Raw genomic sequence first — 15,948 nt, 5'->3', positions numbered from 1 at the left:
AGTTGGAGAGGGAATCGGCTGTTGAGGAACAGTCTGTTTTCGAGTCTCTGGGTCAGGGACCATGAACCGGGAAAGAGCGAGGAGCTAGGGAGAGAGGGTGCTCTCGGAGCACACAGGGCCGGACTTCTGGGCAGGCGGGAGCCGGGGGAGGGGGGGTGCGGAGGGGGCAGCTGCGCAGCGCGCGCTGGGTGACCATAACTCCGCCCCCAGCTCCAGGCTCGGAGTGATTGACGCTTGGCCACCGGGAAACCCTAGGCGTGGAGGTGAGGCTGGGTGCTGCTCCAGCCAGGGATTGGGTGAGACACCGGCCAGAACTACTTTCTACACAAACCAAATGGGATATTTACCTTCCTTCCCTCCCCCCGCCCCCTCTTCTTTTCCTTTTAGGAAAAGTTCATACGGAGTAGGTCCGTCTTCCCTATGTAGAGGAATTGCCCGGTACAATTAACACAACCATCAGCTGGCGTTACCACGCTCCGGTCTCTGCACCCTGGGCGACCACAACAAAGCTGGGCAGGGTATACCGACCAATTCTCCCTGCAAGGCATCTTATTTCTCTCCCCTCTGTCTCCAATGCTTCCCAGCTCTAAGTGAGAGCCACTTCGGAGGCGCACATTAGAGGCGCGCACACAGAGGCGCGCGCGCGAGCACACACACACACACACACACACACACACCCCTTTTGGCGACATCAGATAACATCAAACACCCAAACGACTCCTCCCCACTTCCTCCCTCCCAATTCCACCGCTGCCCCCGGAGACTCTCCAGGGTGGCCGTTGTCCACCGCTAGGAGAGAGCCCTGAGTTAAGTTGATCTCTTCTTGTCCTGGAAAAATTAAATGTTGAAAACAAGGGTGCTGGATGTGCACAGGAAAGAAAGTACCACTTGAAAAAAAAAAAAAAAAAGAACGAAAAAAACTGTAGTTCCGCAGTAGTACGGTTTGCAGAGCCTGCTGCTCCTGGATGTTAGCAGAAAGCCTTCAAGGGCGCAGTAATCGGCTGGCAGAGGAGTGGGGGCCCGCGAAATTAAAAGGAACAAAAGCAAGAGCGCCATGCCAAATGTCCCCGAAACGACCCCATTAGGCTTGAGCCCGGTGTAATGGGAAAATGAACTAGAAGTAAGTTTGGAAAAAAAAAAAATTATAAGAGCTGAGGCTGTACCGTACTTTCCCTGTGGTTTTCTGCAGTTTTCCTCTCTGCGCTCTCCCTGTCCTCTTCATTCTCTCCCTCTTTCCTCTCTCGCGCGCGCCCGCCCGCATGCGCGCGCCCTCGGCCGCGCGCGCGCGCGAATACACACACACACACACACACACACACACACACACTCTCACACTCCTCTTCCTCCGGCTCCCCCTCTCCGTCCCCCACCCCGCCGCCGCCCCCCTCCCGGGCCGTCCCCCTCCCCGGCCGTCCCCGCGGAGGAGCAGGCTCGCTGATTTGCTCGGGTCTGCCAAGCTCCTACCACCCCTCCCCCTCACCCCCCGCCCCCCCCGCCCCCCCCCCCAGCCGGGGCCGTCCGATCGCACTCGCTGCATATCAGAGGCTCCGCGCGGCGCGCTCCTCCTCGCTCCCGCTCCCCACTCCCGGGATGTGTCTCCGCCGTACGACGGGCTATGGCCACCACGACTTCCGGGTTCCGTCATTTCGTTCTCCCGCCGCCGACCCGCGCCGCCAAACTGAGGCTCTTCTATAAGCCAGGCAGCAGCCAACCTGCCAACACCTACTGACACTCACTCATCTCCCAGAGAGAGAAAGAGAGCGCGAGAGAGCGAGCGCGAGAGAGCGAGCGCGAGTGAGAGCGAGCGAGCGAGAAAGAGAGAGAGGGAGAGACAAAATACCTACCAGGAAAGGGGGGGAGGAAGTCCAATTTTTGCAAACTATTCATTTTTTTTTCTTGATTTTTCCCCTCTGCTTTCTTTGAACGATACTTTAAAGAGAGAGGATCATATTATAGATACCGCGGGGGCCAAGCTAAAAGAGGGGGGGAGGGGGGAGGAAAAAATTCAAGAAGCAGAAACCCCTCGCGGAGTTTTACTGGAAGAAAAAAAACGGGTCTGAAAGATTCCTCCTCTTCATCATCATCAACCATCATTCATTCACTACCTTGACATTCCGGGCTTTGATTGACAGCTGGAGTGGCAAAAAGCCATGAAACACGACAGTTCGGTTACATGTGGGCTGCTGACGGGCCGCTCGTAACCTTCAGTTCGGGGGCTTGACAATTTTTTTTTTTCTGTTTCTTCTTTTTCTTTTCTTTCTTTTTTTTTTTTTTTTTTCCTACTGAGGGGAAGAGAAGAGAAAGAGGGGGAAAGGAGGACCGAAAAGGAGGAGGAGGGGAGGGGGGAGGAGGAGGAGGTGGAGGAGGAGGAGGAAGATCAGGAGGAGGAGGAAGAAGAGGAAAAAAGAGAAAAAGAAGAAATATCACAGGAAAAAAAAAAAAACTCTTCGTTGTCTTGCCTGGGCTTTTTTTTTTCCCCCCTAAAAATAACATATTGGAGAATTGGGAGAAGTCTTTTTGGTTTGGAAAAAAAAAAAAAAAAAAGGAATCTTCAGCCTAGATCACTTTCTTATCCGGACTGGGATATTAAATATACGACACATCCAGGAGTTTATTGGAGCGCAGACTGATGGCGCAAAGGGTAGGTTTAAATCTCCAACACTTACCTAGATATAAATCCTCTCCTAAGAGGGGCCTGTCCCGATGCCTCCTCTCCCTTCAACGCTGCTGCAGCTCGCTGCTTGATGATGGCGGCCAGTATTTTAAAAAATAGCAGCAAAATTATTCATCGGCTTTTCCCCCCCGTGCCTCTGCGTGTGTGCGAGTGTGTGTGTGCGTGCGTGTGTGCGTGTCTGGGCGCGCGTGTTCCAGCGCTGTGCGAGCGGGCGGGCGGCGAGTGCGTGTGAGTGGTGTGTGTGTGCGTGTGCAATTGTTACACGCTTTCGCCTCGCTCCAGCTTTTACCCCAGCAGCGCGATTCCCCCGGTTCTCCTGCTGCCGCCGCTGCCGCTGCTGCGCCGCTGCCGCCGCTGCTCCCGCGGCTCGGGGCGGGCACGGGCTGCGTAGGAGCCGCCGCCGCCGCCGGGGCCGCCGCTGGGGCCGCGCTGCCGCAGCCGCTGCGCCGCCGCCTAGACTAGCCTGGGCTGCTTGTTTTGTCTCTGAAATTGACAAGGACGCAGGGAATCCGCTGCTAAATAATGTTTCTGGTAACTTTCACGTTATTCCCCCCTCCCCTCCGCTCCCTGCCCCCGGGGAGGCACTGGCCCCAGTCTTCCCTCTTCCTCGGCGTTCTCCTCCTGATTATTAGCGTTTTTCTTCTCTTTATTTTGTTTCATTTCGCCTTTTGATTTATTGGATCTTCGGGAGGAGGCGAAGGGGGGTGAGGGGTGGGATCCGGGGCTTCCTCCTCACACTAACTCCACTTCTCCCTCGGTTGGCTCGCTACGGTTCTTGCTGCCTCCGGCCCGAGCGGGACCTCCCGGAGCCCCCTCAGTCCCTGGCCTCACTGCCCCTCTCCCTACTCTAAACGCTGCTCTTGGTTCATACTTTTTCATTTTAAAATTTAAAAACATTTCCCCCCGCAACTTTCAACTCGTTGTTTCGGCTGGTTTGGTTTCTGTGTGTTCAACTCGTGCTCGGTACTTTTTTCCTTTCTGACTTTGTTTTTATTTCTCCCCCCCCCCCTCTCTCCTGCCTGCCCCCTCTTCCCTTCGTCTTTCTCCCCTGCCCCCCCCACCTCTATTCCTTTCCCACTTCTCTCCTTGCTTTCTTCTCCTATCTTCTTTTTCTATTCCCCCTCGGCTCTCCCTCACCTCCCGCGCCCCCTCCCCCTTGCCGGGTTCCGACAGTACGATGAGCTGCCCCATTACGGCGGGATGGACGGAGTAGGGGTGCCTGCTTCCATGTACGGAGACCCTCATGCGCCGCGGCCGATCCCCCCGGTTCACCACCTGAACCACGGGCCGCCGCTCCACGCCACGCAGCACTACGGCGCGCACGCCCCGCACCCCAATGTCATGCCGGCCAGCATGGGATCCGCTGTCAACGACGCCTTGAAGCGGGACAAGGACGCGATCTATGGGTAAACCAACCCCCCTCCTCCCGACCCAGCATACTGTTTGTGAGTGCGAGTGTGTGTTCGTCTCTGTGGGGGTTGAGGGGATGGTCGACTAAGTGGGGAGTTATTTCTGCGGGGGAGGGGGGTGGGAACCGCTTGCCTCAGGACAGAGAAGGGGGCCTGCTCTTCTTCGCCTTAAGTTTAAGTCCCCGAAAGAGAAAGCCTCCTCCACCCCCACGGCCCCGTCACTCCGGACCCCACAGCCCAGAGTGACTGAGAATCTTGCCAGGGCCTTCTCCCCAAGGACGGGATTCCTGGCCAAAAGACGCAGAATTGGTCCTTCCAGGCCCCCTAACAGAGGCCTTGACGAAGGAGAAAGTTTCCTGCAGATGAGGAGCAACTTTGGGGTTTTTTTGCTTTGTTTTGTTTTTGTTTTGTTTTGTTTTTTTCCCCCTCTTGTTTCCTACCGAGAGTCTGGGAGTCACTAAATGCAGCTTGAGCTGGAATCAGGGCTGTTTCTGTCGGCCAGGAAGTCCTAATCACCCACTTCTTAATTCTCTGTAAATAAAGGGGTAGACCTTGAAGTGCAGCGGGCTGGAAGGGACTGCTGCTTGCACAGAGCTGCTCTTAGGAGGAGTGAGGGAGATGGCTGGAAATCACATATTTTATATTCTGAGGGAACTCGGAGAGGGATGGAGGTGCTTGGTCCCAAAGTGTACCGCTGGTGCTCTCCCAGTTGAGAGGAGGTGGGGAAGGTGGCGGTTTGCCGAGGGGAGGGGACGGTTGGTAACCGGCAACTGAGCCTGAAGCCAGAGGCCGCAAGCATCCCGAGGTGCAGCTAAGCCGCCCGGAGGAACACAAAGGGCAGACGCGCACGCACACTTCCAAGTTTTAACACTCGATTTATTTATTTTTGCCTGCTGGAGAAATGTGGTCTTTGGAAGGAAGCTCTTGGGCGTTTAGCATTCCTATTATTTTGGCCCCCGCACACGGGCTTTACTAGAAGTCGAGCAAACAAGTTTATAAGGCGAGGGGGTGAAAAGGTTGGAAGAGCACGCTCTCTGATTTAGGTGTAAGAAATACCACTTTGGGTGTATATATAGGTGAAGCCTTCGGCCTCCTTCAAAGTAACCCTTAATATGGAGTGTTAAAGCTTTTTCTTTTTCTTTCTTCTTTCTTTCTTTTCTTTTCTTTTTCTTCTTCTTCTTTTTTTTTTTTTTTTTTAAATTTCACAGACCTTTCCTTTCTTGAGAGGTCAGGGCTGGGTATCGGGGGTTGGTTCCGCGGCCTCTGTAGTGTGGGGATTGGGTCTGGATCAACTCCCAGCTCCAGACTGCCTGAGCTGCTTGGATGTTTCATTACTTCCAACTGAGGCTTTTCTTACTTGGCGGGCTGAAGTGGCCAGGGGCTTCTCCGACTAGATCTGAGGGACTCCTGAGCTGAGGGAAAGGGCCAGGCCGTTTTTCCTTTCTATTTCTGACCCAGGCTCGGCTGGCTAAGGAAGGGTTGTAAAGTGTGATGCGTGCCTGTTTTATTAAAGAAGGAATTCGAACCCTCCAAACTTGTTGATTACAGTTCTTGCTCCTTCCCCTCTGCACCCCGTCTCCGTGTGTGTGTTTTCTGCGTGGCGCTGCCCGTTAGGCACCCGTTGTTTCCTCTGTTAGCTCTGGTCTTTGAGAAGTGCGAGCTGGCGACCTGCACTCCCCGGGAACCCGGAGTGGCCGGCGGGGACGTCTGCTCCTCCGACTCCTTCAATGAGGACATCGCGGTCTTCGCCAAGCAGGTCCAACCTTCTTGACCCACTCACCCTCCTGCAGACCCTCACTCCCCCTCCCCTTTCCTCCCAGCTTTACAAGAAAGAGAAGGAAAAGGCAGGGACACCCGATCTGTTCCTCTGGCCCAGTCCGTCCTCTTCGCCTCCTCCCCATCCCTGAGCCTGGAGGCGAATTGGAAGCGGAGATAAATATGGGTGTTTGTTTTTCCCCCCAGCCAGGAATACAGGGGCTCGACCCTCGAATTACAGTTGACCTACTCCTAATCTGGGGCTTGGCCTTTTCTCCCGCCTGCAGCTACTTGAACAAGTATTGGGGACAGGGGCTGTGAGGCACCCGAGAGTGCCCGGGAGGGAAGGAAGCTGGGCGCCTCTTGGGTCAGTCTACGCGGGGTGCTAAGGTGTGGGAGGCTGAGAGTCACAGCCCCTTAGACGGCTGGTTGAGGGGGGACTCGGTCCCAGAGAACGGCCCTGAATTCCCAGCAACAGCTTAGCAGTTCCAGGTGGCCCTTAATGGGGCCAGTAGTATAAGGCCCCAGCATTTTTTCAGCCGAACCCACTAATTTAAGGCACTAGTTTGTTTCATGTATTTTACCAAAGCCCCTCTCCTCTTCTCCACCACTGCCCTTCCACCATACCCACTCACACGGTTTAGTCCGTGACAGCGTTTTTCTTCTTTTAAGGTGAGGTGGTCATTCATGTGGACTGTCCCTGCTTCTTACAGGTTCGCGCTGAAAAGCCACTTTTTTCCTCAAATCCAGAGCTGGACAATTTGGTAAGCCACACCGTTTCTTGCCTTTCCCCAGCGTGCTCCTCCTCCCCACCCCACCTTACCTAGAAGCACCCACTTTCCTCCTGGAGCTCCGGGGAGTTGGAGCAGAGCCTCTTTTGAAGCTCACGAACTACAGGGAGGAAGAGGGAACAACTTAGAGCCCCCGCAAGGGCGATGGAAGGTGAGGGGTGGGATCGACGTCAGGGAAATTGGAGGCCAGGGAGCAGCAGGCGGGGACACAGCGCCCAGAGTGCGCAGGGGATGAGTCCCTGGTCTCGGCCGGGGGAGCGAGGCTGCGAGAAGTGAGTTATTTCCTCTATTTGCCTGGGTCGGCAGCCGAGCCCCCGGCAGCTCACCCGGAGGAAGTAACCGCTGGCGCAGCGGCGGAGGGCGGGCGGAGAAACGTGGGGGGGGGGGGGGGGGCTAAGGGGGGCGCGCGGGCGCAGGCCACTTTTAGGTGCGATTCTTTTGCTAATTTGCACAATTTCAATATTAAAAGTACTTAAATCCGCTTTCAAAGGCCTTGCTTCACCATTCATCTGGAGTATTTCCTTCTTCAGTAAGGACGGATTTCGCAGGGTGTGTGGTTCTAAAAAGCTTTCTCTCCGAAGAAGCTGATTTTTTTTTTTTTTTTTTTTTTTTTGGCTTGAGGTCTTGAGAGGGGACGGTTAAAGACTCAGGCGGAGAAAGAAGGCCTGGACCTAGGAAAGCAGTCCTCACGAATAGCTCAGTGAACACAGGGGGCAAAGATATTAGATGCTTCGGCTCAGGTTGAGTCAGATTCCTACCCCGTGGCCAATGAGGCAGAGATGATCAGTAATCACTTGGTTTTTCTGACGATTTCTTGATGTGTGGGTTTTGCCTGGCCACTTGCCTGCTTCTTCCCCCATCCCCAGCTCAATTCCCTCACTCCCCCCGCCCCCCAACTCAGGACTTCTGAGTCACAGAGCCTTAACTCCACACTCTAAACTTTTCTTTCAGATGATACAAGCAATACAAGTACTAAGGTTTCATCTTTTGGAGTTAGAAAAGGTAAGCAGAGAGTGACACTCCTCACTTTGATTTAGCCGCTTTCCTTTCTTAGTTGAGCAGGGATGTCTTTAACAAGCCTCCAGTCTGAGGGATTGAACCCCTGGAGGTTATGAGCAACTTGTTACCAAGTCCGTCCTTCAAATTGCTGCTCAACCCAAGAGCTCAGAGGATGGGTGAATCAGGATAGCCCTTCCTGCTTCCCTACCTCACCCCCTCCCGCCTTTCCCCCTAGGCATTCAGGATTATTCTGAAATGCAGCAAACCATTTGTATTACTGGACAATCAGCCTGCTTGCGTCTCTATTAGCTTAGCTCACCCTCAGACCAGAGCAAGTGTTAGGTGCAGGCAGAGGGAATCTTCCTCGCTGGGGTGTCTTTACATTGCTCTGTAGCTCAATCACTGTCCCCTGGAAACGTGCAAAACTCAGCTTATTGAATCGCAAATGCCAATGCTATTCCCAGTTCCAGCGTTCTAACATTGTGATGTTATCATCAAAACGGATTTTCCCCCTTGGACTCCCAGTCTGAGCCCAGTTATTTCCAGTCCTGTTTCTTCCCTCTTTATTGTAACTTGTTGCTCAGGGAAGTCTCTGGAGAATAATATCTGCTGCAACAATTGCTCTATTGTTTCCTTGCCTTCAAGTATTACACCCATTAATTAGAGTTAGTTTGGAAGACATTGCACTGTTGCTCTTTCCAAATGTAACCTTGCAACCTGATTTTTTTCCCCTTTAAAAATGAAACAAAACAATAACAACAACAATATGAGCTGAACCCTCCACCATGACCCTCCTTTTAGGTCCACGAACTGTGTGATAACTTCTGCCATCGGTACATTAGCTGTTTGAAGGGGAAAATGCCCATCGACCTTGTCATTGATGAAAGAGACGGCAGCTCCAAGTCAGATCACGAAGAACTTTCAGGATCCTCTACAAATCTCGCTGACCATGTAAGTCTGAGAGCCCTTTCACATTCTTTTGAGACCACTGGGTAAAGCATTTAAAAAAAAAAAAATAAAAAAAACTTGTTGTAACATTTAGCTAAGCTTAAACTTAGTTTTCTTTTAAATGACCTGGTCTCTTTGGGACTCTTTTCTCCCTTTCTCACTACCTCTGCCATAGCCTTCATCTTCGTTTGCCCTTTCCTGGCCCCTTTCCTTATTTATGTGGAGAACCAAAGAAACCAGGGAGTTGATAGAGTGATTTGTGCTCTTAATGTGTAAAGTTTCCTGGATTTGGTGGCTGGAGTGTTAGCAAATTGTCTGTTTGATATGGTGACTGCTGCCTTTTCTGCTTCCTCAACTCTGTGTAATCAGTGCAGCCAGGACAGAGAGACAAGTCAGCTAGCAGGACAGGGTGGGGGAGAGAGAGAACTGAAGGACAAGAGGAACCAGGGAGGAGGGCCGATTTCCCAGTCTCTCACAGAGATGACAGTCCGGAGAATTATTGGCAATCTTACATTGCATTAGAAATAACAGAAGGAGTGAACACATTACAATTCTCCGAGCTCTTGCTCTATAGAAACTTATTGTCAGTATATGGACTTATTGCCAAGTGCCTGAAGCATCTTCATAATAAAAGACAGTAACTTTGATGAAACAATTATTAACAATGTATTACAGAAAGCTGAAGGGAATCACGATTGAGTAACCATAGGTTCGTGGTTGAATTTTAACACTTAAACAGTTGTTGAATGGAGTCATAGTATAGTAAGGAGTGACTGTGTATGTCAGGCCAGGATGGGAGATTTCTTTCTATTCTCTGTTTTTAATCCTATTTTGGAACCGATTTAGGGAGTCTGATGTTTAAAAAAAAAAAAAAGAAAGAAAGAAAGAAAAAAAGAAAGAAAAGGAAGGAAAAAAAAAGCATATGTAGTGAGACTGAAAATTTGAAAAAGAAGCAAAGGGAAGAAAGATTGCAGCTGGTAGGAAAGGCAGGAGTGGCAAGGTTAAAGAGTGGGTGTGAACAGCAGTTTATTTATAGGAACCCAAGCCGGGGGTGGGGGACATAGATTATATTCAGTTGAGCTTACAACTTAAGTGATATAGGCTATAGTCTAATAACTTGTTGGCTGAAAGATTAACTTAACATTTCGTGGAGTTAAACAGGCTTTGAGGCTGGAAGGCAACCTGTACCACCTCCCCCCGCCATTCCTAAGTGTTAAGAGGAATGGGTTGAGATGTCTTGAGAATAAACCTTCTGTGAGGTTATCTTCCTCCACCCTCAAAAAAAAAAAAAAAAAAAAAAAGTTTTGAAAATATCCAGTCATACATTTTAATTATGAGCCTTTGTCCTGTATGGAAAGCTAGCCTGAGAACAAAAGTTTTAAAAAAAGAAAGAAAGAAAGAAAACATCAGTGCTCCTGGTTGTCTAGTTCTGAGACAGAATAAATACTATAGCATTGAAAGCTCCTACTGCTATCTTTACTCTTGGCTTTTTCCTTCATGATGGGGTGAACTTTGAGGGGCTCTTTTTTTTTTGTATTTGAGTGTGTTCACTAAAATCATAAGGATGCAGAAAGCAGCTATGGAAAGTTTACTTGCTGATATGTGGCTATATGATACGTGGTGGTGGTCCACAAGGCATGACAGTCCCTTAGAGATTGTTGTTGTTGTCGTAGTTTATTTGTTTATTTTCACTGCTTCCTGTTTCCCAATTCCAATGCAACCTGCAATGTTGGGGGGGATGAGAAGGAATCTAGTTCCACGGTGTGTAGGATGAGAAGTTCACAGTTATCTGCAGCCAAAAACGTTTCTCATGACATTTCCAAGGGTCTCGATTACTTGGTTTTCTAGAATAGTTTCTTGGAAACTGTTTTTCAAGTGGATGTATGGAACTAGAACATGCCGGTGTTTGCAGGGAAGAGATAAGATAAACTAGGCTGTCTAGAGTATTGGCCGATAGTGCCCATTTATGAAACTATTGTAATATTTAAATTATACTCAAAAAGGAAGTGGTACCTAAGAGGATAGCACTTTAATAATTGAACAATCATCATCTTTGGATAAAAGAGTCAACTGTAACATTTGTTGCTCCTCTTTCAGGCCCCCAATCAAGTAAAGATGACAACTGATTTATTTTGAACCCATGAGGGCTTGCCACCTCATTGGGCATCATAATTTAAAGCCTTTTATTTCCTAGAGTTCTGAACTATAACATTTTTACTTTAGCCCCCTGCTATTTGTTTTGAAAGGAAGCAATAATTTGTTCCACCAGCACACCGAGTGGGAAATGGCGAGATTTGCTTCAGACTTGAATTTTATGCAGGAGGGGAGAGAAAACCTTGCAGAGTTTTCACCATTTTTGCTATTTCTATATCATAGGTGCATTGGTTATATTCCTTTCCAAGCATCCCCCTACAAAGCGAATTCTCTCGTGTGTCTGTCTCTTCTGCAAGTCCACCCTCCATTCCCACACCGCCCCCCCCACACTCACCAAAAAAGGAGAAAATACCCCACAACTACTACTACCTGTGAAGTGGTATGAGTGGGACATTTTCAGCATGTAAATGTGTCCAATTTGAATCTCCAGGTTTATTTTTTCGTTTGCTTTGATATGCATATTTAATACATTGCCCCAGGCTGGATCTCATTTGGTGCACGCTGGTGCAGGGGTGATGATGAGCCACTTCAGAAGGCCTGAGACAGCGTGTTGTTTTCTCTGTTTTATCTGTTGGCCCACTATTCTGATCTACTGCGCTTCCTCATGGTTTTATTTGCACATGAAATGCCGAGAGCATTTCAACTTATTGGCTATGAATAATGACAGCTAAAAAAGAAGTGTAGTTTAATTTGTTGTGTGCCAAGGTTTCTCTTGTGGAGGTGACAGTTTGTGACAGCTGTTTGACACCCCCAAAACACATACACCTCTATACTTATTAAGTGGTATCAAGCTGCACTGTGTGTGTGTGTGTGTGTGTGTGTGTGTGTGTGTGTTTAAGGAAGGCTTGGGCAAGGGGAGAGAGAGTGAAAGAGAGAAAAGAAAGAATAAGTGTAATTTTGCATAGTGGAAAGCAGGGAGAAAAGTGTCAGGAGCAAAATATTAGGTGCCAAAATAGACTTCTATTTTCTTATTGAAAAATTTGAAAATAAAACTGAATGAAAGTAATGGCTACAAATATCTTGAAAGCAAGTATTTTTGGCAGGCTTTTAAGAATGAGTTTTATATACTATTACACAGTAAATCAGGCTGTTGTCACGCTGATTTCACATTCTGTAATTTTATGTAAATAATCTGATGTAACATTGTTAAAAGACAACCAGGGTATCCTAACCTTTCCTACGTTACATTCATTCAAGATACTAAACTAGTTCATTTATTATCGACATTTACCTGATGGGTATGAGGATAAAAGGAAGTTTGCAATTAAATAGAAAATAAAATGTGCAACACTGGCCCCTATTTTGTTGTTTTTAGTAAATTCATAATGAATGCTTACATTTTTATATTATAATACAGTTTCTTTTATATTCTTATTAAACATGAGAGTAATTGTTGTAGGTAGGAAACAACTATTACAATATTCTTTGGAATATTGGAAAGAAGAAAATAAGATGGTGAAAGGAAATAGAGCTCTATTTTCCAGCTGCAATTCATGTTAAGTTTCTCAGACATTCAAATTTATTATGTTTAAAATAAACATGTCAAGAAACCAATTCTTTAAAAAAAAACTTTCAACTTGAAAACTATTGTGGAATATTCATGCTTTTCCTAGTCTGTAGTATTTCTAAACGATAGGTGATATCCACACTTGCTACTTTACATAATTTCAGGTCTAGTACAGAAAAAAAATAAAATATATCTTTACATGTGAAGATACCACATATCTTTAGATCAATGTTAGATAAATGAAATATATCTGTTTGAAAGGCATTCTCTGAGCTAAGCTCTATTTGTCTGAAGTGCATACAGTTATATTATTATTTCTAATTAATGTTCATAAGAAACTCATTTATTAATTTTTTGGATGAATTAAGTATAAGGAAGAAAATACAACTTTATCTCTTAATAATTAATGACAGGTGACTTAAAATTGACTGGCTCTGATAATATGATTAATAAAAGAAAAGAATATTCTAATTTCTATGTTGAAAGCTGTAATTTAGCTAAAGATACACTGCTGTTTTCTTTTCCATCTCTGAAATGTCAAGTTTATTTACCTGTATACAGCTTCTAAAAATGGGTTAAGAACCTTGTCCCTGACAGAATACAGGCAAGTGTCTAGAGGTAAAATCTATTAGTACCTGGAAAGTCAGCAGGGATTAGGCAGCGAGGAGAGGGATAGGTTTAAGTGATTGGCCTATAGGATATCAAGGGGGAAATAATGGGATTTGATAATAATATTAATAATACACATGATTTATTTTATCAGATAATTTCTTAAGTTCTAGACCTTGTGGTGTCTTATCCAGTGTCTCCATTCCAGGAAAGTTCTGCCTCTGAGTTCTTCCACCAATTCAGCATGGTGGGGGTCATGGGTTTTCTGTCGTTATTGTTGTGTAGCTTCTGGACGTTGATAGCTCCGCTGTCAATTTCCCACTCAAAATAATTATATTATTTAAATCACTTTGGGTGTGCGGCTGAAGTATGTTTTCAGTGTAACTGTCGTGAGATGAAGTCAAACACACACTTGACCACCACTGACATTCACTATCAGATTAGAATTTTGATACTTTAAAAATGGATTTCCCATTTTTTTTTTCCAGACTGAATGTTTGATGAATATCCTAACACAATTCAGAGTTATAGGAGACATTTTCTAATATGATGGTATACCAACAAAACAAGAAATTTCTATTTTTTCTAAAAGTTAAGTAGAGGAATCCTTTTTTTTTTTTTAAATCTTGGAATTCATTTTTAGAATTTGCAAAGAGTACTTGCCACTTCTTTGAGAGTTACTCACGTATTAATTCCCAAAGCAAAACAGAGGGTAGAAGCGGGGAGATGAGGGAAAGACCCCAGCTCTATTTACATTTTTAAAGAGTGAGTCCATGTTCTGAAAGCATGCGTGGTTCTCCTGAGTTCTTATGTCAACTTTAGAATAATGAAGTTGAAATTCCAACATTTTTTTCAAACCATACTATTAACATTTTTAACTTTTGTAGGCTTGAATACCTCATGATAGGTGTCCTCACCTTATTTTAAAAAAATATTTTCTGCACAGTGTTAATTGGGAACTAAAACATCATACGGTCATAGGAAATATGTTACACATTAACTATGTGTAGTGATGCAAGCATATCTTACCTTTGTTGTTTAAGCATATTGAGTCAAATTAGTCTTATATGCTTCCTTTGCTGGTTGAAATATCTTTATATATGTTTACTGTAGCTTTCTACCTGCAAGCACAGGGTCTGAATTAGTCTACTGTATTGTTTAAGTTCATATAAAAATTTTGGCTTTGTGTTATATATTACGTGTTAGTTGTGTAGTTTCTAGAAAATCAAATACTTATTTTAAAGTTTTTCTTTTTTTAATTATAGAAATAAGAAGTAGACGTGTCCTTAGGGATTATCTTGCCTAAGTTTTTCATTTTAAAGAGATGGAGGAAGCAAGTCCCAAGGAAATGAAGTGCATCCCTTGCTCAAGGACACATGATCTGTTAGGGGTGGCACCCTCGTGTCTTGATTCGAACCTAATGCTCTCTCTCCTATCCTACATCCATTTTCACTTGGGGTCTAAGATAAGTCTCGGATCATTTTAGATAGCACTGGTGTGTAGTATGGCTTTTGCTTTCCTCCTTGAATCCTAATACATTTCACTTCCCTTCTCAGTTTTGCATTTATTTAGAAACACTTCTACATTTTACTCCACTGTCTTTTTGCAATGGGAGAACCATGAGCTTTGTGGAATCACTTAAACAGGGCAATACCACCAATTCACCAGGACTTACTAAGTATTTTCCTGTGAGCAGGTCCCCACAGAAGTGCCATAGGGGTGTAAAATGTTACAATTTTCACCATATCTGCAACCTCAACAAAAGAGGCCTGCAAATGTTTTGCTTCCTATGCCCAGTGACTCCGTTCCTATCTGTGCTCTTTCCCAGATTTAGCAAAATTCAATGATGGTGCTAAATCTTTTTTTTTTTTTTTTTCATGGGAGAAAACACAGGCAGAATTGTGTTTTCTAGGGAAAGCTCTGTGTAAATGAGAAATAAAGGAGAGTAACAGAATGATCTCCTGTGGCCTCGCTACGACAAGCTCTCCCCATCTTGTCTCATGCTTTTATATTAATTACAACTTGCATTATCAGCTGTGAGTCTGTAGCCCAGCAAATAGAAAATACTGCCCCTGGAGACCTAGCTTCTTGTATCTATTTTCCATCTCCTTCTATTGTGTTCCACTCAGTATTCACTGCTTTTCTCCTGCTAACACTGCTCTTTAACGCAATTACGTAAGAGCAAGAAGAGTACCCTATTTGACTCCCAATTATTAAAGCCACTGGGAATAGAAACATGTTCCTTCCTTGCCCTCGGGTGTCTTCAGGATACTTGGGTTGAAGCACAGGACACGAACAGTGCAATGGGTCTACCTGTGTGCTCGAACACGCACGTGCACTCAGAGAGCATTCTCTTTATTTTCTACTTACATCATGTGTTGTACATGCTTTCATATGCCACTTTGGTTTCAAGATTCTCTAAACTTCTGCATATGATTTGGCAGAAAGCCAGGCAGTTGTTCTTGAAGGATGTAAACTTGGAAACTATCTAGGGAGGGGGAGAAAAAAAAAGAAAGAAAGAGGTTGTGATACAAACAAATATTTCAGTCTCAGGAAAAAAAAAAAAAAAAAAAAACAGTGTTATGAGTAAAGGATTATATTTTATCTATCTGTGGAGGTTGCAATTTTTTATGGCCACAAAGGTAGCAATTCCTTATTGACCAGATTATCAACGTTTGTCTTCGTATGTGATCAAGTCACCATGGTGTAGCTGGATAGGAACTTTGGGGTAACTTTGGGATAACCTCACAGCCCTGAAGGCCCAGAGAGATCCATCTGTTTTTCCTACTTTCCTACTTTCGAGTCAGAGGAATGCCGTGGTTTCTCCTTAGTCTGTGTCAGTCTCTCCAACAAGGTTATAATACTTGAGACACTCTACAGAAATAAACATCTCATGACACTTGTTGGGGCTAGTATTCTTGAAGATGTGGAGGAGAAAAGAGAGGAGACGGGGGCATGGCATGTTAAATAGTGAACATGAACAAGTTGAAGAACTGGGCTGAAAACCGAAGATCCAACTCACTTAGAGCAATCAGCTGCTTTTAAAGTAAAATTGGCTTATGTGGCTTATTTCCCACCCCTTTACTTGAGAAAACACCCCCT

General features: G+C 46.0%; 1 protein-coding gene across 9 annotated transcripts in view; it reads left to right on the top strand.

The window, feature by feature from the left end:
• The first annotated feature begins 2,409 nt into the window (after positions 1-2,409).
• Positions 2,410-15,948, top strand: part of MEIS2 (Meis homeobox 2) — a 208,547-nt gene continuing 195,008 nt past the window's right edge. For 3 of the 9 annotated variants that reach the window (XM_045067843.1, XM_045067846.1, XM_045067845.1), the window contains exons 1-6: positions 2,411-2,641; positions 3,848-4,080; positions 5,698-5,839; positions 6,552-6,602; positions 7,581-7,631; positions 8,430-8,579. In XM_045067843.1, the coding sequence (XP_044923778.1) occupies positions 2,630-2,641; positions 3,848-4,080; positions 5,698-5,839; positions 6,552-6,602; positions 7,581-7,631; positions 8,430-8,579 (639 nt within the window). In that variant the 5' untranslated portion in view covers positions 2,411-2,629. The other 6 variants (XM_013055395.2, XM_004751058.3, XM_045067842.1 and 3 more) reach the window with 5 other exon arrangements.

Source organism: Mustela putorius, unplaced genomic scaffold (assembly GCF_011764305.1).
Source record: "Mustela putorius furo isolate JIRA1106 unplaced genomic scaffold, ASM1176430v1.1 tig00003898_pilon_pilon_pilon, whole genome shotgun sequence".
In the NCBI taxonomy this organism is placed as follows: Eukaryota; Metazoa; Chordata; class Mammalia; order Carnivora; family Mustelidae; genus Mustela; species Mustela putorius.
The sequence above is the reverse complement of the archived record's forward strand: the minus strand, read 5'-3'. Positions and strand labels throughout refer to the sequence as shown.